The sequence below is a fragment of the Bubalus bubalis genome, chromosome 24, assembly GCF_019923935.1.
Source record: "Bubalus bubalis isolate 160015118507 breed Murrah chromosome 24, NDDB_SH_1, whole genome shotgun sequence".
Lineage (NCBI taxonomy): Eukaryota > Metazoa > Chordata > Mammalia > Artiodactyla > Bovidae > Bubalus > Bubalus bubalis.
Genome location: NC_059180.1, coordinates 22,741,845 through 22,762,853, shown reverse-complemented (window position 1 = coordinate 22,762,853; position 21,009 = coordinate 22,741,845). Strand labels below are relative to the sequence as shown.

Below are 21,009 nucleotides of genomic sequence, written 5' to 3'. Positions count from 1 at the left end.
GTATTTCTTCTAAATTGAAATCTTACGAACATTTGCAGAATCCCTTATTACCCTTTTAATGTCTCTCTTCTTCCTGATATTGACAGGTTGTAATTCTCTTTTAGTCTGTAATTCTAATTAAAATTTTATTCCTTTTTAACTTTTCAAAGAATCTGCTTTTATTTTATTCTTCTTTCTTACATTTTGCTTTTTATTTCATTTATTAATGTTTATATATTTACTATATTCACACTTCAACTTCATTTGGGGTTTTTACTCTCCTTTTTTTATATCAGTGCATAGGTATTAATAATTGATTTGAGAATTATTACATGCTTAATAATGTAAGCATTTATTCCTGTGATTTTTTCCTTCAAGCTCTCCTTTAGCTACATCCCACAAAATTTGATATGATTTGTTATATTTTCACTTACAGTAAATTCAAAATATTTTCTGTGTTTCTTGAGACTTCTATGGCATAGATCATTTATATGCATATATACATAATATCAAGTGATGAAAAGTTGTTGTATTTTCTTCCTGTTATTTTAGTTTCATTCTCTTCTGGTCAGAGATTGTACTTTTTGTAGTTTCAAATGTTTTTAAATTGCTATATTTTTATGACCCAAGAAAAGATCTATCTTGGGGACTGTCATGTGTACTTGAGAAGAATATTTTCTGCTATTTGGTTGAAATTCCCTATAAACATAAATTAGATTCAGTAACTTGAGATTAACATTGAGTAACAATGGAAACACTGACAGATTTCATTTACTTGGGCTCCAAAATCACTGCAGATGATGACTGCAGCCATGAAAATAAAAAAATAAGATTACTTCTTGGAAGAAAATTTTGACAAACCTAGAGAGCATATTAAAAAGCAAAGACATCACTTTGCCAACAAAGGTCCATATAGTCAAAGCTATGGTTTTTCCAGTAGTCATGTATGAATATGAGAGTTGATGCTTTCAAAATCACTTTCAAAAAGCGGTGTTGGAGAAGACTCTTGAGAGTCCCTTGGACTTCAAGGAGATCAAACCAGTCAATCCTAAAAGAAACGTATCCTGAATATTCATTGGAAGGACTGAAGCTGAAGCTCCAATACTTTGGCCACCTGATGCAAAGAGCTGACTCACTGCTGCACCCAAAAAGCTAGATCACTAGATCCAAATCCTCTGGGGCCCCTAGCTTGAGAAGTCAAGGTTTTTCCTGTCTGATAATAAGGTAAAAGCAAAAGCTGTGCTATTATTTGACCTTTATTAATTCGCACAGTTTTAGTAGGCAGCGAGATCAAAACTTTAATTTCCCCAGTATAATCAGAATGTACTACACCAGGCACCACCGAAATTCCTTGAAAAGAAAGCGGGCTACGCCCCAGCACAAGTCCTACAATCCCCTCAGGTAGGGGGCCAGCCACTCCCGTTGCAATCAGAGTAACCGGCACGTCAGGGGTTAATATCGTTGCAGTGATGGAACTGAGGTCCAGTCCTGCACTACCTGGGGTTGATTGGCACGGCTTGTTGTCCCTCCTTGGCAGGACATTGCCGGCACAACTGCCCAATTTGGCCACAAGAGAAACATTTTTTATTTGTATAATCATTTCAATTACGATTAATCTTTTTCTTTTTTTTTTTAGCCTGGGTGAGGCCCCCCTGAGGGGGTTTTCTCCAAGGAGCAGCTCTGTATATTGTGCTGCTGCAGCTAAGTCGCTTTAGTCGTGTCTGACTCTGTGCGACCCCATAGACGGCAGCCCGCCAGGCTCCTCTGTCCATGGGATTCTCCAGGCAAGAACACTGGAGTGGGTTGCCATTTCCTCCTCCAATGCATGAAAGTGAAAAGTCAAAGAGAAGTCGCTCAGTCGTGTGCGACTCTTAGCGACCCCATGGACTGCAGCCTACCAGGCTCCTCCATCCATGGAATTTTCCAGGCAAGAGTACTGGAGTGGGGTGCCATTGCCTTCTCCAGTATATTGTGCATGCGTCTGCTTTAAAAGCTCCTTTGTTTAAAAAAAAAAAAAAAAAACTCTTTATCTTTCTAAGCCTTAGGCAATGCTCTGGGAGGCTTTGGAGGCAAAGTGGGGAACTCCTGGGCCCTGGGAGGCACAAGCGGAGGTGGCGGTGGTCGCCTTAAATAAGAAAGTGGTGGATAAGGTTTGTGCAGAGGGGGAGGGGGCTCGCCAGGTCACCCGGCTGAAGCTTCCTGTAAGCCCTCTCCTTCCTTGGGAGGTAGAGCACAGTCTCCCTCCTTTACTTCGTCAATGGCAGAAAACATGATCTGCACAGAAGGTGGAGACCCACCACCATCCACCGCTATGGTCTCCCCCATAGGCTATCTAACAGCCTCGTGACGAGGGTCCAGGACATTTCTAATCATATTCCACAGAGCAAAAGCATCTACAGGAACCTTTTCTGGCCCATGCAAAGTATAAAACAAACGTAGAAATTTAGACAGTCTTCCTGTGCTTACTTTAACGCATCTATGGGCTAACATATGAAGTAATATTTCAATAAACATTTGTCTATTCTTAGATGCAGAGAAACACATTCTTCTAGAGAATATTCTTACTGATTCTGTACCCTCCTCACCCTGCCTAAACTGCAGAGGGGTGCCGGCCACCCACAAGTACAATCCTAACCATCCCGTGTTACATTCCCAGGTTACTTACTCTTCAGTGTCCCCTGTTCTGGGAGCCACTTGCCGGAGTCCAACTCCAGCAACCAGGGATTCAACCTGAAGAGGTGAATGGTGTCGGCGATGAGACAGCCTCTCATTTTTCTATGGACTGCCTGTTTATTCCAAGTTTAAGATTCTCTTTTATACTTTTACAAAAACATTAGGCCAGAGGTTTGACATTTTCAGTTCCCCCTCTCCCAGATTTATCATCTCCATAAACCACTGTTGCTCTTCAAAGAGTTCCTGCTTCAGTGATTCTCTGGGAATCAGCCTTATCATCTATTATCTACCTCCTCTAATGTGTCCACTGGAGAAGGGAATGGCAAACCACTTCAGTATTCTTACCTTGAGAACCCTATGAACAGTATGAAAAGGCAAAATGATAGGATACTGAAAGAGGAACTCCCCAGGTCAGTAGGTGCCCAATATGCTACTGGAGATCAGTGGAGAAATAACTCCAGAAAGAATGAAGGGATGAAAAAAAAAAGAATGAAGGGATGGAGCCAAAGGAAAAACAATACCCAGCTGTGGATGTGACTGGTGATAGAAGCAAGGTCCGGTGCTGTAAAGAGCAATGTTTCATAGGAACCTGGAATGTCAGGTCCATGAATCAAGGCCATTCTGAAGGAGATCAGCCCTGGGATTTCTTTGGAAGGAATGATGCTAAAGCTGAAACTCCAGTACTTTGGCCACCTCATGCGAAGAGTTGACTCACTGGAAAAGACTCTGATGCTGGGAGGGATTGGGGGCAGGAGGAGAAGGGGACAACAGAGGATGAGATGGCTGGATGGCATGACTGACTCGATGGACGTGAGTTTGAGTGAACTCCGGGAGTTGGTGATGGACAGGGAGGCCTGGTGTGCTGCGCTTCATGGGGCTGCTAAGAGTCGGACACGACTGCACGACTGAACTGAACTGAACTGAACTCTAATGTGTCCTATAGTTAACTTGTGATTACATTGTAACTCATGCTACATTCCTCAGTTTACTACTTATCTTCCTAAATCCTGTTTGCCCCTAACATCCTGAGCTCACTATCTCTTAAATAGGCTTCTAGCTATAGTGTCTCTAAAAATTCTTAACTTCTATAAGCTATAGTAAAATATGCTAACTTTACAACATTCCTTAAATCTTTAACTTCTAACTATTTTAATTATTTCTAAGCACTAAATTCAGTAAACTCCTTTGCCATAAACATTCTCCTCACAAATAGGCTTCAGATACAGTCCCTCCCATGGCCTCAAGCTACAGCCTATGTGCTCATCCTGGAACATTCTTTTGTAAAAGTCCTTGAGCAAATGTCAATGATTAACTTTATGAATTATTTTCTGAGCACAACTGCAGAAGGCTTTGTGCCTTCTCATGCTCCTCTCAAGAACAATAAGCACCTTAATATTCCTTTTCAGTCAACTCAGACAAGGAGAGGAAAAGACAAGTCAGAATTACAAGGCCTAACTCCTTTCATCCCAGGATCCGTGCCTGCGGAATGAGGAGAGGGGGCTGGGGACCGTGTCTCCATTTTGTCAGTAATGCCTAACGCGGCTCCCGACAGTCTCCCCTATTTATAAAGGTTAGAACTCAAGTATCCCCTCTACCCATCACCATACTGAGGTGGACCCCCAAGGAACACCTGGAGGGGCCTAGGCCTACCACTCCTTCTCTATCCCATTTTTGACATGTGTCCATCCCCTCACTTTCAGTCCATATGTGTCTCTAGATCTGAAGTGAGTTTCTTATATGCAGCATATATGTGGGTCCTGTTTTGTATCAGTTAAGCCACCTATGTGCTTTGTTTGGAGCATTTAGTCTGTTCACATTTAAGCTAATTATTGCTATGTCTGTTCCTATTGCCATTTTGTTAATTGTTTCAAATTTGTTTTTCTTGTTCTTTTCTCCCCTTCTTTTGTTCTCTTCTCTTGTGATTTGATGACTGCCTATAGTGTATGTTTGGATTCCTTTTACTCTTTTGTGTGTATATCTATTACAGATTTTTGTTTTGTTGTTACCATGAGATTTTTGTATAGCAGTGTGTCTATAGACGTGTATATGTATACACACGTCTTCCCTTGTGGCTCAGTTTGTAAAGAATCCATCAGCAATGTGTGGAGACCTGGGTTCAATCCCTGGGTTGGGAAGATCCCCTGGAGAAGGGAAAGGCTACCTACTCCCGTATTCTGGCCTGAAGAATACCATGGACTGTATAGTCCATGGGGATCACAAAAAGTCAGACACGGCTGAGCCACTTTCACTTTCACTTCACTTCATATATATGTATACGTGTGTGTGTGTGTATATTAGTGTGTATATATAATATATATATATTATATATATGTATATATATATATATACATATATATATATATATATATCGTTTAGTCACTAAGTTGTGTCCGACCCTTGCGACCCCATGGACTGTATCCCACCAGGCTCCTCTGTCCATGGGATTTCCCAGGCAAGAATACTGGAGTGGGTTGCCATTTCCTTCTCCAAACAAATACACAGGCCATTATAAAGGGTCGTAAGTTTCATTTAAAAAAGATTCTTAATTGAAAACAGTGCCAGCATGTGCGTGTGTCTGTGTGTGCCTGTGAGAGAGAGGTACCAACTTTGGATGGCTAGAAGAGGTTTCTCTGAGAAGATGACATTTAATATGAGACCTGAAGCAGCTGGACGAGGGCTGCACGGGCCCTGGGGCTAGAGAGGGAATGCACAAGGAGCATTCAGAGTCAAAAGAAGGCCTGGGTGATATGGGGTAGTGAGTGAGCAAGAAAGGGGTGAGAAGTAGGTGGAAGAGGCCCACAGAATATATATATATATATATATATATATATATATATGTATATATATACATACACACACACTTGTTGTAGGTGTCTGCTCTCTTCATTTCAAATGCATTTTAGATACCCTGCATTTGTACTCTTGTCACCTCATGATTACTGTTTTTGATATTATATTTTGCATCTGTTTCATGTATCCCTTAACTGCTTATTGTGAATATAAATGATTTTACTACTTTTGCCTTTTAGCCTCCCTGTTAGCTTTGTGTATGGATGATTTCCTACTTTTAGTGTATGTTTGCCTTTACCAGTGAGCTTTTCCATTCATAATTTTCTTGTTTCTAGTTGTGGTCTCTTCTTTTCTGCCTAGAGAATAACCTTTAATGTTTCTTGTAAAGCTGATTTAGTGATGCTGAATTGTTTTAGCTTTTCCTTGTCTGTAAAGCATTTGATTTCACCATCAAATCTGAATGAGAGTCTTCCTGAGTAGAATATTCTGGATTGTAGGTTTTTCACTTTGAGTATGTCATGCCATTCCCTTCTAGCCTGCAAAGTTTATGCTAAAAAATCAGTTGATAGCCTTATGGGAGTTCCCTTGTATGTTATTTATTTCTTTTCTCTTGTTGCTTTTAATATTCTCTCTTTATTTTCCACTCTTGGCAGTTTGCTTACTATGTGTCTTGGTGTGTTCCTCTGCAGGTTAAACCTGTATGGGACTCTCTGGTCTTTTTGAAGTTGGGTAACTGTTTTCTTGCCCAGTTGGGCAACTTTTCAGCTATTACTTCTTCAGATATTTTCTCAGGTCCTTTCTCTCTCTCTTCTCCTTCTGAGACCCCTATAATATGAATATTATCACTCTTGGTGTTGTCCCAGAGATCTCTTAAGCTGTCTTCATTTCTTTTCACTTTTTTTTCTTTTTCTGTTCAGCCATAGTGATTTCCACTACTCTGTCTTCCAGCTCAGTTATCCATTCTTCCTCAGTCTACTATTGATCCTTCTAGTGTACTTTTCATTTCAGTTATTGTATTCTTCAATTCTATTTCATTGTTCTTTATATTTTCTAATTCTTTGTTTAAAAAAACTAATTTCTCACTCTGTGCATGCATTCTCCACCTGAGTTCTTGGATCATCTTTACAATCAATACTCTGAACTCTTTCCCAAGTAGATTGCCTATATCCCTGTCACTTAGTTTTTCTTCTGAGTTTTTGTATTGTTCCTAATCTGAAACATATTTCTCTTTCACCTAATTTTGTCAAAATTGCTATTTGTAGTTTATGTATGTGGAAGATTAGTTATGTTTCTCAACCTTGCTGGCCTTCTGTCCCAGCACTGCACTTTTCAAGGGCCAGGGGCCAGCTGTCCCAAGGGTAGTGCCTGGCCTGCATTCACAGATTAATTTTGTAGACTTCAAGACCATAATTTTCTTGCTTCTGGTGTCTGCCTCCTGGTAGGTGAGACTGGTCCAGAGGCTTGTGCAGACTACCTGGTGGGAGGGGCTCTTGCCTGCCCACTGATGGGTGGAGCTGAGTCTTGGCCCTCTGCTGGGCAGAACTGTCCAAGTGCTTGTTTATATTTGTCTGTATGCTCAGAGAGTCTTTAGGCAGCCTGTCTGCTGATGAATGGGAATATAGCCCCAATGGCTTAGTTGTTGAGACTGAGGCATTTTAGCACTGGAGCCTTGACTGTTGGGTGAGGCCAGGTCTTGGTACTAATGACCCAAGCAAGATGTCAGCCTCCAAGAGAATTCATGCAGAAGAATACTCTCCCCTATATGTACTCTTGCCTGGAAAATCCCATGGATGGAGGAGCCTGGTAGGCTGCAGTCCATGGGGTCGCTAAGAGTCGGACACAACTGAGCGAATTCACTTTCATTTTTCATTTTCATGCATTAGAGAAGGAAATTGCAACCCACTCCAGTACTCTTGCCTGGAGAATCCCAGGGATGGGGGAGCCTGGTGGGCTTCCGTCTATGGGGTTGCACAGAGTCGGACACAACTGAAGCGACTTAGCAGCAGCATATGTCCATAACCAGTGTCTATGTCCCCAGAGTGAGCCATGTCCAACCCCTGCTTCCCCAGGAGACCTTGCAAAGACTAGAAGGTAGGTGTGGCCCAAGCTCTTATGAAATTACTGCTTTTGTCCTTGTTCCTGGTGCATGTGAGTTTTTTTGTATGCCCTTTAAGAGTAAAGTCTCTTTCCCCCTATCCTGTGGAGCTCTTGCAGTCAAAGCCTGCCAGCCTTCAAAGTCAACTGCTCTGCGGGCTCCTCTTCCCTATGCCAGATCCCCTGGCTGGGGGGCTTGACATGGGGTTCTGAACTCTCAGTTCTGTGGAAGAACCTCTGTAATACAATTTTCTCCAGTCTTTGGGTTGCTCACTGAGGGATACGGGGTTTGATTATATTGCAAGACCACCCCTCATACCTGTTTCACTGTGTTTCTTTCTTTATGTCTTTAGTTGTAAAAGATCTTTTCTGGTAGGTTTCAAACTTTTTCTTTTTTTTAATATAAATTTATTTATTTTAATTGGAGGCTAATTACTTTACAATATTGTATTGGTTTTGCCATGCATCAACATTAATCCACCACGGGTGTACACATGTTCCCCATCCTGAACTCCCCTCCCACCTCCCTCCCCATACCCTCCCTCTGGGTCATCCCAGTGCACCAGCCCCAAGCATCCTGTATCATGCATCGAACCTGGACTGGCGATTCGTTTCATATATGATATTATACATGTTTCAATGCCATTCTCCCAAATCATCCCCCCCCCCCCCACAGAGTCCAAAAGACTGTTCTATACATCTGTGTCTCTTTTGCTGTCTCACATACAGGGTTATCATTACCATCATTCTAAATTCCATATATATGTGTTAGTATACTGTATTGGTGTTTTTCTTTCTGGCTTACTTCACTCTGTATAATAGGCTCCAGTTTCATCCACCTCATTAGAACTGATTCAAATATATTCTTTTAAATGGCTGAGTAATACTCCATTGTGTATATGTACCACAGCTTTCTTATCCATTCATCTGCTGTTGTACATCTAGGTTGCTTCCATGTCCTGGCTATTATGAACAGTGCTGAGATGAACACTGGGGTACACGTGTCTCTTTCAATTCTGGTTTCCTCGGTGTGTATGCCCAACATTGGGGTTGCTGGGTCATAAGGCAGTTTTCAGCAATGATTGTTCTGCACATTGTTGTGATTTTGGTGTGCTCATGAGAGGAGGTGAGCTTAGGATCCTTCTATTTCACCATCTTAACCTACTTTAGGTTAAATCTGGAGCCAGAGTCCAGCAGCAGGGACTTCAGCAAGGACGGCAAAGCCAGGAAGCCATCACAGCATGACTGGCAGGAAGGTCGGCTCCCAGCTGCTCTCTCTGATGATACTTTCTATGTTAATCCCAACATCTGTGCCACCTAATCACTAGTGTCTGTTGACTATATTTTCCTATATGAGTTGAGACTTTTGTGATTCTTTGTGTGCCAGTTAATTTTTATTTTTATCCTTGATATTTAAACAATGCTTCATGAGACTCTCCATCTTATTTATATGTTCTCTGTGGGTTGTGGGTCCAGTGTCAGGTGTAAAGTCTTTGCAGTACTAGTCCAGTCTCTCTGTGTATATGTTATCATATGGTAAAGAACCTGCATGCCAACGCGGGAGACATAAAGAGATGCAGATTGAATCCCTAGGTCAGGAAGATTCTCTGGAGGAGGGCATGGCAACCAGAATTCTTGCCTGGAAAATCCCTTGGGCAGAGGAACATGGCAGGCTACAATCCATAGTGTCACAGAGTCAAACACGACTGAAGCGACTTAGCCCTCACCTATGCACATACTAATGAGATCCATATGTGCAAACAATGAGATAAACACAAGAGTTCATAAACAACTTTATGGTATCACTTTCTTGTTCCTCTCTGTTATTATCTCCCAAGCATTCTGGTTCCCTATGATTCCAATTTTTAGTCCTCCTTCCAGAAATCACCCACATTCATGACTGAGCCACAACCAAGTGGCAGGAATACAGAGTGGTAAAAAGCAATTGAGTTTGGTTATGTCTTTTTAAAAGCATAAATCCATTGAATTGAGACGTTTCCCCTCCTCAGAGGAAAAACTGGGATTGCCCCTTCTACAGTTTCTCAGAGCTTTAGGGATTTTCCCTTTTCCACTCTTCAAGCCAAAACTAGGAAGTTTTTCCTTAATCTTATTCTGTCTGCTCTGCAGTGCTCAGTTGAATGCTTTGGATTGCTTTTCAGTTCAGACTATGGGATACATTGGAGAAGGAAATGGCAACCCACTCCAGTGTTCTTGCCTGGAGAATCCCAGGGACGGCAGAGCCTGGTGGGCTGCTGTCTATGGGGTCGCACAGAGTCCGACACAACTGAAGTGACTTAGCAGCAGCAGCAGCATGGGATACATAGGAGAAGGCAATGGCACCCCACTCCAGTACTCTTGTCTGGAAAATCCCATGGACAGAGGTGCCTCGTAGGCTGCAGTCCATGGGGTCACGAAGAGTCAGACATGACGGAGCGACTTCACTTTCACTTTTCACTTTCATGCATTGGAGAAGGAAATGGCAGCCCACTCCAGTGTTCTTGCCTGGAGAATCCCAGGGACAGAGGAGCCTGGTGGGCTGCTGTCTATGGGGTCGCACAGAGTCGGACACAACTGAAGCGACTTAGCAGCAGCAGCAGCAGCATGGGATACATAAGTGAAAATGGTAAACTCAACCATTTAAAGTTCTGTGGCACTTTAAATTATGGTGTTCTTCCTGTTCCAACTGCTGCTGTTTACCTTTTAGTAGTTTTACAGGTTTAATAATTGAGTTCAGTAGGAGATAAGGGGTGTGTGTGCTTCTTTCATCATATCTGGAAGCTAGAGGTGTGTTTCTTTTTTCCCTCTGTTCATGAGCTTCAGATGTGTCTATTAATTATGAAAAAAAATTTTTTAATTTAGGAACTCTACTTTAGACATAAAGGGAGGCAATGGGAAGAAAACACTATATAGCTAATGTCAGAACAGAACTAGTATAAAATGTTTTATGGATACAGTTACAAGAAACTTTATTTATCTGTATAGATATATAAGAAAACTTAAGATCTAAGAAATTTCTAAGGATAAGGCTAAATGCATAGTGTAAATTCTGGCTCCTCTTTCTAGGTAAAAAATATACATCAAAAGATGTCTCCTAATGAAATTAACCGTATACTGTCTACTTTTGACCTGCTAGAAAAACGTGATACATTTTCAAAGTCACTGAGTGGAGGAACGAAGCGCAAACTCTCCATCATTATAGCACTTTTAGGGGGCTCCAAGGTATTAAGGAAGAAAGAATGGGGGAGGGCAGGGAGAAGGGACACTAAAAATGGATTTCTGACAACCGGTCTGGAAAGCTGACAAAAACCTGAGAGTTGATATGAATCTTAAAGGAACATTGGCAATACTGATCAGAGGAAATCGGCAGTATTGGCTCAATTGTTTAGTTTGGGGTTGCTTTTACTACTATATTTAGTCCAGACTTTATCTTCACTTAAAAGTGTTCCCTTTAAATAGTAAATTATCCCATGTGTACTATGGCATCAATTTTCAATGGTTATGAAATTGTTCTTCTGGCTTTTAGGTAGTGATACTTGATGAACCATCATCTGGAATGGACCCAGTCTCAAGGAGAGCCACCTGGGACATCCTTCAGCAATTTAAACATGATCGTACAATCTTACTGACCACTCACTACATGGATGAAGCTGACATCCTGGGTGACCGAATTGCCATCATGGTCAAGGGGACCCTGCAGTGCTGTGGCTCTTCAAGCTTCCTGAAAAAAACATATGGTTTCTGTCCCTTTGATTATTCTTAGGATACTGATTCCTTAAAAATATTCCTCTATTGAGATTTTAATGATATTTTGTCTAAACACCAAAAACTTCAATGACTTCTTCTGTCTTATTAATTAGGTGGCAACTATTCTAATTAGTTTTTCCGGCCATTTACAATATACATATTCCTTATACATTCTTACTTTTCCCTCAAATACATAGCTTTAGACTCAGGAAATGCTTTTATCAACCTATAAAGGCCATGCTTATTTCTCCCATTTTGCATTTTCTAACAGTTTTCTTTGTCTTTGAAATGCAACTGTGTGCTCAGATGTATTTATTTTATTGAGTGATTGGTTGAGGAGAGAAATTAGAGCAATCAATTCTTTATGAGCCTCATTTCTCATTTGCCAAACTGATATCAAATCCCCAGTGTGACAAGATAACTCTGGATGTAGTGTAGAGTGAAAGAATCAAGTCAGTGTAATAATACAGTCCTTGACTTTGATAAAACTTTTTTAGGAGGTAAAATTGATAATGAAGGCTAAAATTACAGTCCTAGGGTGTAGGGTATAATTGTAGGGTATAAATGTAAATGAAAAAAATTAAGGATGAATTCCTTCTTCATTTATTCACTATTTTAATTCATTTAACTAACCTTAACTATTTCCTCTACACTGGTTACTATGGTATCCACTTTATGCAGCATATTTAATACTCAAAACAACAACTTCATTTTATAGATAGTCATAGTTATATATCCATTTAGTTCAAAGTTTATGATCACCTTATAGGTTTGAGTTCAATAAGGATTTCTATATCTAGGGGCTTCCCTGGTGGCTCAGATGGTAAAGAATCTACCTGCCAATTCAGGAGACCCAGGTTCAGTCCCTGGGTCGGGAAGATCCCTGGAGAAGGAAACAGCAATCCACTCCAGTATTCTTGCCTGGAGAATTCCATGGATAGAGGAGCCTGGCAGGATACAGTTAATGGGGTCACAAAGAAACAGACACAACTGAGCAAATAACACTAGGGACCTTTATCACAAGTTGGGGAAGCGAAGATACCTAATACTAGATTTATGCCATTTGAATTGGGGATGCCTGAGTTAAGATCCACATGATTTAAACAGTATGCTTTTGATAATTTATAATGCTTTCTAATAGCATTCACTAATTGTCCCGCTACTGCTGCTGCTAAGTCGCTTCAGTCGTGTCCGACTCTGCGCAACCCCATAGACGGCAGCCCACCAGGCTCCCCGTCCCTGGGATTCTCCAGGCAAGAACACTGGAGTGGGCTGCCATTTCCTTCTCCAATGCATGAAAGTGAAAAGTGAAAGTGAAGTCGCTCAGTCATGTCCAACTCTTAGCGCCCCCATGGACTGCAGCCTACCAGGCTCCTCCGTCCATAGGATTTTCCAGGCAAGAGTACTGGAGTGGGGTGCCATTGCCTTCTCCCACTAATTGTCCTAGTTATTGTAAAATAATACATAGTATGTAACTAGATATTTTAAAGATATAGTACTTTGAGACATTCAGGTCCCTTCTTATAGTTAGTGAAGTGAAATGAAGTGAAAGTCATTCAGTCATGTCCAACTCTTTGTGACCCCGTGCACTATACTGTCCATGGAATTCTCCAAGCTAGAATACTGGAATGGGTAACCTTTCCCTTCTCCAGAAGATCTTCCCAATCCAGGGATCAAACCCAGGTCTCCCGCAGGTCTCTCGCATTGTAGGTGGATTCTTTACCAGCTGAGTCACAAGGGAAGCCCGAGAATACTGGCGTGGGTAGCCAATCCCTTCTCCAGCAGATCTTCCTGACCCAGGAAATGAACCAGGGAATCCTGCATTGCAGGTGGATTCTTTACCAACTGAGCTACCAGGGAAGCCCCTTCTTATAGTTGCTAAGCCTTAAATAAACTTAAACTGAACCTACATTTAACTCAAAAGCCTAAAATTTGTGTTCAGTCTTTGATAGAATAGGAAATTCCATCAAAAATCAGCGTTCAGCTCTCACTAATTACCTTACATCTCTTCAAAAGAAGACATTTTCTGTTGATTCAGGTCCTAAGAGGACAAGACAATTGAGAAATTTGCTGTGTCATGATTCCTGAGAAGTGAAAAATAATATTATTTACATATTATTTTTGTAATAGTTTTGGCTTCTAAAGCTAGTAAATAATGGATAAGTCCCTTCATTCTCTGAGGTTGCCTCATTTGTACAATGAAATCATAAATAGTGTCTTTCCTACTATAAGCTAGATAAATAAGTCAGATTTCATCTAAGAGATCTATGCTGAAAAGTGTTACTTTTTTAAAATCTTAATAAGAAATATAAATGCAAATACAATGACCATTTGAAATGCATATATTTATTTTTTTATTCTAAATGCAACCTTTCATCTGTTTTATTTTTTTAACTTTTTATTTTGTATTGGGGTATACTTGATTAACAATGTTGTGATGGTTTCAGGTGAACAGAGAAGGGACTCAGCCATACATGTATCCATTCTCCCCAGACTCCTTTCCCATTGAACAGAGTTGCATGTGTTAAACAGTAGGTCCTTGTTGGTTATCCATTTTAAATATAGCAGTGTGTACATGTCCATCCCAAACTCCCTAACTGTCCCTTCCCCTTAACAATCATAGGTTCATTCTCTAAGTCTGTGTGTCTCTGTTTTGTAAGTAAGTTCATTTGTATCATGAAATGCACACATACAAAAGTGATGGTATTTTCCTCAAATTCCAAAAAATAGTTTCTCTATAAAGGCAAAGCACTAATTAAGAATAATAGTTCTCTGATTTTTTAAGGTCTTCTCAGGCTTTCCATGGATCTCTGTCTACAATTTAACAACATTCCTTCAATGTCTCATATCTTCCTCTCTGCTTTATTTTTTATAATACCATATATATTTCAACTTAGCCCTCTTAATTATTATGTCTCCTTTGACTAGAAAGTAGCTCTTAGGAAGGCAGGAATTTTTACCTGTTTTGTTCACTGCTCTATCCCCAGGTTCAAGATTAGTGCTTAATACATGATGGACAGTCAGTGATAATAAAAGAATATTTATCAAGATAACAGTTTTAAAACTAAGTAGCCACATAACAGGGGCCTTTCTTCATATATCTACTATATCTGGTTGTATACACTAGATTATTATTATTCACTGAGAAAGTGATTGAAATTATAGAGGAAGTTGCTGTTTATTCAGTGTCTTAGTTCTTAGAATAACATTTAGAAGTTTTAGGTGTGAGGCTCCTCAGAGTCCTAACAGAATATCTGTGACATACCATGTCTTCTTCCTTGTGGACCTAGGTAACTGAATCATGGAGAGCAAAATTTGCTCTTTAAAGGAGATGAAAAGTATAAAACTACTTCATTTGGTCTTCTAAATGGTTTCTCTCAGGTGCTGGATATCACATAGTCATGGAGAGGGAACCACATTGTGATCTTGGAAAGATCTGTGCAATTATTGAGTCTCATATTCCAGATGCCATTTTGGAGAGCTATCTTGCAGCTGAATTATCATTTATCCTACCCAAAGAACATGCACACAGGTATAGTTTCAGAGAGTCCTAGATGAATGGTTTGGGTGATCAGAAATCATTTTAATTTTTAGGGTTAAGTAAGTTTAGTGAATCAGGCTAGAGTTCATGGAGTTGCAAAGAGTCCAACATGACTTAGTGTCTACACAACAACAAAAGCTTCCTCAGTAGTATTTTACTAACAAACCAAGTATCCAGTTTATAGCTGTCACTTGCCAACTACAGTTGAGTTCACAGCTGAAGATTTCTCTCACTGTACCAAAGATTGCCTTGTAAGTTCAGGTTCATTCAAGACATTAATATTTTTCTTTCCATTTTTCTTTTGTGGGGGGCAGAGTGGAAAGAAGATTTACAACCTAGTATTTATAACTTCCTGGTTAATAAGTGATAACTAATGGTATGGTCCTTATGCTATATAAATTTTATGTGTGGTGAATAAAGTCTAGGGAAATATTAAGGTGATGAAAAAAAGCTGCTTAAACAGCAACTCTTGGAGCAATGGTGACAATAACACAGAAAAAACTAGGAATTTGATCTCAGTAGTTAGCCAAATTAATTATAGAGACACACTGATGCTAATTCTACTTGGGATTCCCATCTGTGTGTCTCTCCTCTATAATTAATTTGGCTAACTACTGAGAAATGAACAACTAGTCACACAGATTAATATCAACATATATGATGTGGGTTTCTGGGCCATGGACAGTGAGTTTATCTAACGTAGCATAAAATATGTATCATGAAGTTAGGAAAGACTATGTTTGTTCACAATAAAGTTTTTTTTTAACAAGATAATTGTAGACCAACCATTGAAAGAGAAAAAACTACCAGAATTAGATCTCAATAACCTGTGTAATTGACAGAATAGGTCACTATAGTAGGAAATGAATAAAAATGACAAGGAGTCACATGACAAATCATCATAGGAAGCAGGGTCAGACTGAACTGAGAGGCAAGAATAGAACTGATATTATCCAGCTTGGAAGCTGGATAAAGTTAGATGGAAATAGAATTTAACTAAAATACTGAGGAAATTTAGCAGATGGAGAGTGTTTAGTCCACCACCTCCGAGGCTGATCCTTTATATTCTTCATAGTCCTTCACTGGGAATGAGAGTGTTTAAGAAGTGGATGGGTTTCTGGAGATCTTTTGAACCTAAAGAAAATGAAAGTGAAGTCATGTCTGACTCTTTGCAACCCCATGGATTGTAGCCTACGAGATTCCTCCATCCATAGGATTTTTCAGGCAAGAATACTGGAGTGGGTTGCCATTTCCTTCTCCAGGAGATCTTCCCAACCTAGGGATTGAACCCAGGTCTCCCACATTGTAGGCAGACGCTTTACCATCTGAGCCACCAGAGAAGTCTTTGAACCTAAAACAGTGTTCATTCTTCCTTGGTAATATTGTTCTTTAGGATCCTTGATATAACTACTCCACAAGTTGCAAAGCTTCCATACAATTCACCTACCTGTTTGATTAAATCTTTCTTTCTTGATACCCAGTTAGTACTTCAGTAACTACATTTTTTGTCATTTAGTGACCTACACCACCTGTAATTTGAACTCTTTTCCCATTTGATGCAGGAACCACATGTGAATAAATTAACTTTTATCAACTAGCTATAGTCCTTAATAATTATAGAAAATAAGTTGATAATATTTTTAAAAGGACAAAAGAATTTATGTCAAAGATCAAGTTTTAGTGGGGAGAAATTTGGTAAAGTAAATATCTCTTTGTTATTTCCATTTGTTTCATAATAAGCATTACAGAATAAAGAGCTACTAAATATCTTTCCCATGGCCAACCAAAAATTATTACGGAACAAAACAATATTGAAAACACATCTAAAAACAAAAAGCTCTAATATCTTAATTTTAAAATGGGCAAAGGATTTGAATAAACATTTATCCAAGGGAAATGTACAATCTGCCAATAAGCACATGAAAAGATGCTTGACATAACTACCCATTAGGGAAAGGCAAATAAAAAACAAAACAAAACAAAAAAACACAAATATTGGTAGTGATGTGGAAAATTGGAAACTCGTGTGTTGCTATTAGGTATATAAAATGGTATGTCTGCTATGGAAAACAGTATACCAGTTCCTCAAAAAGTTAAACATAGACTTACAAATATTGGTAGTGATGTGGAAAATTGGAAACTCGTGTGTTGCTATTAGGTATATAAAATGGTATGTCTGCTATGGAAAACAGTATACCAGTTCCTCAAAAAGTTAAACATAGACTTACCATGTGATCACAGCAATTCCATTTCTAGCATGTACCCACAATATTTGAAAGCAGGAACTCAAGCAGACATTTGTACACCAATGTTCACAGCATTATTCACAAAATCCAAAAAGTAGAAATAACCCACATGCCCACTTATGAATGAATGGATAAGCAGCATGTTATATCTTCATACAACAAGTATTCAGCCTTAAAAAGAAATTAAATTCTGATACATGCTACACATGGATGAACCTAGAAAAAAATTATGCTAAGTGAAATAAGCCAGACACAGAAAGACAAATAGTGTATGATTCTAACTTATGTGAGGCACATAAAATAGGCAAATTAATAGAGACAGAAAATAAAGTGAAGTTGAGAAAATGGAGGAAGGGGTGTATTTTAGGATTATAACATAGTTCTGGAAATGCATGGTGGTGCTGATTGTGCAACACTGTGAGTGTATTTAATGCTGCTTGGATTTAAACTTAAATGAATTTAACACAAAATGGTGAAATGGTAAATTTAATGTTTTATACATTTTACCACATTAAAAAATTAAAAAAAAAACAGGGAAAAATATAATTGGACATAAAGTTATATATTAATTGGGAAAAAAGTAAGTGCTCATTTTTTTTTTCCTGATTCCATTTAATAGGAACTGTGCTAGTATTTTCTAGACTTGCACTAGTATTTTCCTTTCCTCTTCCTTCTCTCTTTCCAGGTTCGAAGCTCTGTTTAATGATCTGGAAATGAAAAAAGGAGAGCTGGGCATTGCCAACTTCGGTGCTTCAATCACTACCATGGAAGAAGTCTTCCTTAAGTGAGTGACAATGACCTTAAAAAAACTTAACAAACTTCCACCTCTAAAATCTTGCATCAGTTTGACAGCAAACCCCACCCAGCTGGCACTGGAATAAAGTCATTGCAGTTATGGCTTTATATATATATATATAATGCTATTGCATTTCTGTATTTTCAGGTGAGCCTATATGAAGATGTTGAGCTTGGGCCCTGCTGTTTGTGGTAAAAGATTTAGGAGTTAGTCAAGAAAAAAAGAGTCTTCCACTACAGCTCAGTCAGTAAAGCATCTGGCACACAATACAGTGGTCTGCTGGTAATGCAGAAGTCCACCCATAATGCAGGAGACCTGGGTTGATTCTGAGCAGGGATGATCCCCTGGAGAAGGAAATGGCAATCCACTCCAGCATTCTTGCCTCGGAAATACCATGGACAGAGGAACCTGGTGGGCTACAGTCCATGGGGTCACAATAGTCAGACACAACATCACAAATAAACCACCCCCACCAAGAAAAATAAAGGATTAATATGACTATGTCATCATAGGAAAAGTTCTAGTTTTAACTTTAAATTACTTTAAAATTAACTAGAAATGACTTTAAAATTTTGACCTAAGCATGTTTCTGTTGGGGAGGGGAAGAAATTTTCCTCTACCTTTCTAAGTGCTTCTGACTGGTCTAAGAATTAACTTGATATGCGATAGAGCAGGAGAAAATCAAAAAAAAGTTTAATAATATATATACATGGAAGAGACCCAAGAGCACTAAGTAACTAACTAAAATGGCTGAAACCCTCACCTTAAATACCATCTTCAGCTCAAGACAAAAGATGTTGGAAGTAGAGGTTTTGGAATTCAAAAGGAACGAGGACAATTCAAATGGAGCTGAAAAAAGCCAATGTTTGGTAAAAATACATTTGCTGGACCAGGCAGAAACTATGGGACACAGAACAGACTCTACTCTATAGTCTCTGCCTGAGTTTCCTCCACACAGCTAACCTATATTCTTTGCAGGTACCTCTCATAATAGCTCTATTCCTAAAAAAGGCCCTTTTTCAAAATATTTCAGGTAGCTTAGATGGAAGTAAAAAGAAAGACTTCCTGAGTTTTTTAGGCTCGATTGTTTTCAGCTTGCCCACATGGAAAGAGACATTTTGGGGTGGCAAAATTTCCTCCCCTACGTTTCTATAATTTATTTAATCTGTACGCAGTTTGTTTCTTGCACGGTGCAGAAGTGCAAAATAAAAATGCTCAGAGAATTCAGGCTGTTACCCAGCAAAGTCAGTGGTTGCCAATCAAAGGTTTTACAAAACACCCTTTTTTTGATAGGGTAATGACATAATTACATCTACGTTTCATTCTCTCAGACTCAGGGATTTAAAATTGTCAGTGTCTCAGAGCTGACTTAAGGTAAATAAGTTCACAGAAGACTAATATATATAAATTAAAGGCTGTTTCATTAATTTATAATGAACCATAATAAGACTGATTTATAATGATTATGGCCTCTTTGCCTTTTAATGTCGTCTTGTGTGTCTCTAGGCAAGCTGCATAGGGAGCAAAATGATAATAAGAAAGTTATTTTGTAAGCCCAATTAGATCAAGCATCATAAGGGCAAAGACCATGTATGTTTTGTTCACTAACTATTCCTGGGGCCCCAAACAATACCTGCCACAGAATTTGATACTGCTCTTGAATGAATAAATGAATTAATTAATGTCATTTAAAACCATTATCTCCACAATACATGCTCTACTACCTTCTGAGAATTCCAAATTAAAACCTTGGACCATGACACCTAGGTTGTCTCTTCTATGGGTTAACATCATAGTCTGTTACAGAGTCTCCTTTCCAACCTTTTTATTTTCATTTTTTTATTGTACTAAAATATACATGCATTTCACATTTTGAATACTTTTACATATACAGTTCAGTGGTATTTCACATTATTGGGCAACCATCACCAGTATTCATCACCATAACCCTTTTCATCTTATAAAACTGAATATCTGTACCTATGAAACAATAACTCTCCATTCTTTCCTACCCCTACCCTGGAAACAACCATTATACTGTCTGCCTTCATGATTTTTACTACTCTAAGTGGAACCATGCAGTATTTTTTATTTTCTCACTGGTTTATTTCACTTGGCTTAATGTCCTCAAGGTTTATACATGATGTAGCATATTGAAGAATGTCCTTCCTTTTGGAAATTGAATAGAATCCCATTGTATTATATACCACACTTTGCTCATCCATTCATTGGTCAGTGGATGCTTATGTTGCTTCCAAATTTGAGGTATTATGAATAAATGCTGCTTTGAATGTCATATAAAATCATCTTTGAGACCCTGCTTCCAATTCCTTTTGGAATATGCCCAGAAGCGGAAATGCTGGATCATACAGTAATTCAATTTTTTCCACAGTGAGGAGAAAAGTTATTTCTTTTGATACAATAAAATTTAAATAAATCAGTTCAGTTCAGTTCAGTCACTCAGTTGTGTGTGACTCTTTGCAACCCCATGGAATGCAGCATGCCAGGCTTCCCTGTCCATCACCAACTCCCAGAGTTTGGTCAAACTCATGTCCTAAGGACATGCCTAAGATGGCATCCAGTCAGTCATGCAATCCAACCATCTCATCCTCTGTTGTCCGCTTCTCCTCCTGCCTTCAATCTTTCCCAGCGTCAGGGTTTTTTCCAATGAGTCAGTTCTTCGCATCACGTGGCCAAAGTATTGGAGTGTCAGCATCAGTCCTTCCAATGAATAATCAGGACTGATTTCCTTTAGGATTAACTGGATTGATCTCCATGAAGTCCAAGAACTCTCAAGAGTCTTCTCCAACACCACAGTTCAAAAGCATCAATTCTTCACCTCTCAGCTTTCTTTATGGTCCAACTCTCACATCCATACATGACTACTGGAAAAACTATATCCTTGACTAGACAGACCTTTATTGGCAAAGTAATGTCTCTGCTTTTTAATATGCTGTTTAGGTTGGTCATAACTTTTCTTCCAAGGAGCAAGCATCTTTTAATTTCATGGCTGCAGTCAACATCTGCAGTGATTTTGGAGCCCAACAAAACAAAGTCTGTCACTGTTTCCACTGTTTCCCCATCTATTTGCCATGAAGTGATGGGACCAGGTTCCATGATCTTTGTTTTTTGGGTGTTGAGTTTTA

General features: G+C 39.2%; 1 protein-coding gene across 1 annotated transcript in view; it reads left to right on the top strand.

The window, feature by feature from the left end:
- LOC102404003 (phospholipid-transporting ATPase ABCA3) overlaps positions 1 to 21,009 on the top strand; it is a 219,365-nt gene that overhangs the window by 108,886 nt on the left and 89,470 nt on the right. Inside the window, exons 13-16 of the mRNA XM_044935836.2 lie at positions 10,600 to 10,755; positions 11,060 to 11,270; positions 14,662 to 14,812; positions 17,753 to 17,851. Coding sequence (XP_044791771.2) covers positions 10,600 to 10,755; positions 11,060 to 11,270; positions 14,662 to 14,812; positions 17,753 to 17,851 — 617 coding nt within the window. The remainder of the gene's footprint in view (positions 1 to 10,599; positions 10,756 to 11,059; positions 11,271 to 14,661; positions 14,813 to 17,752; positions 17,852 to 21,009) is intronic.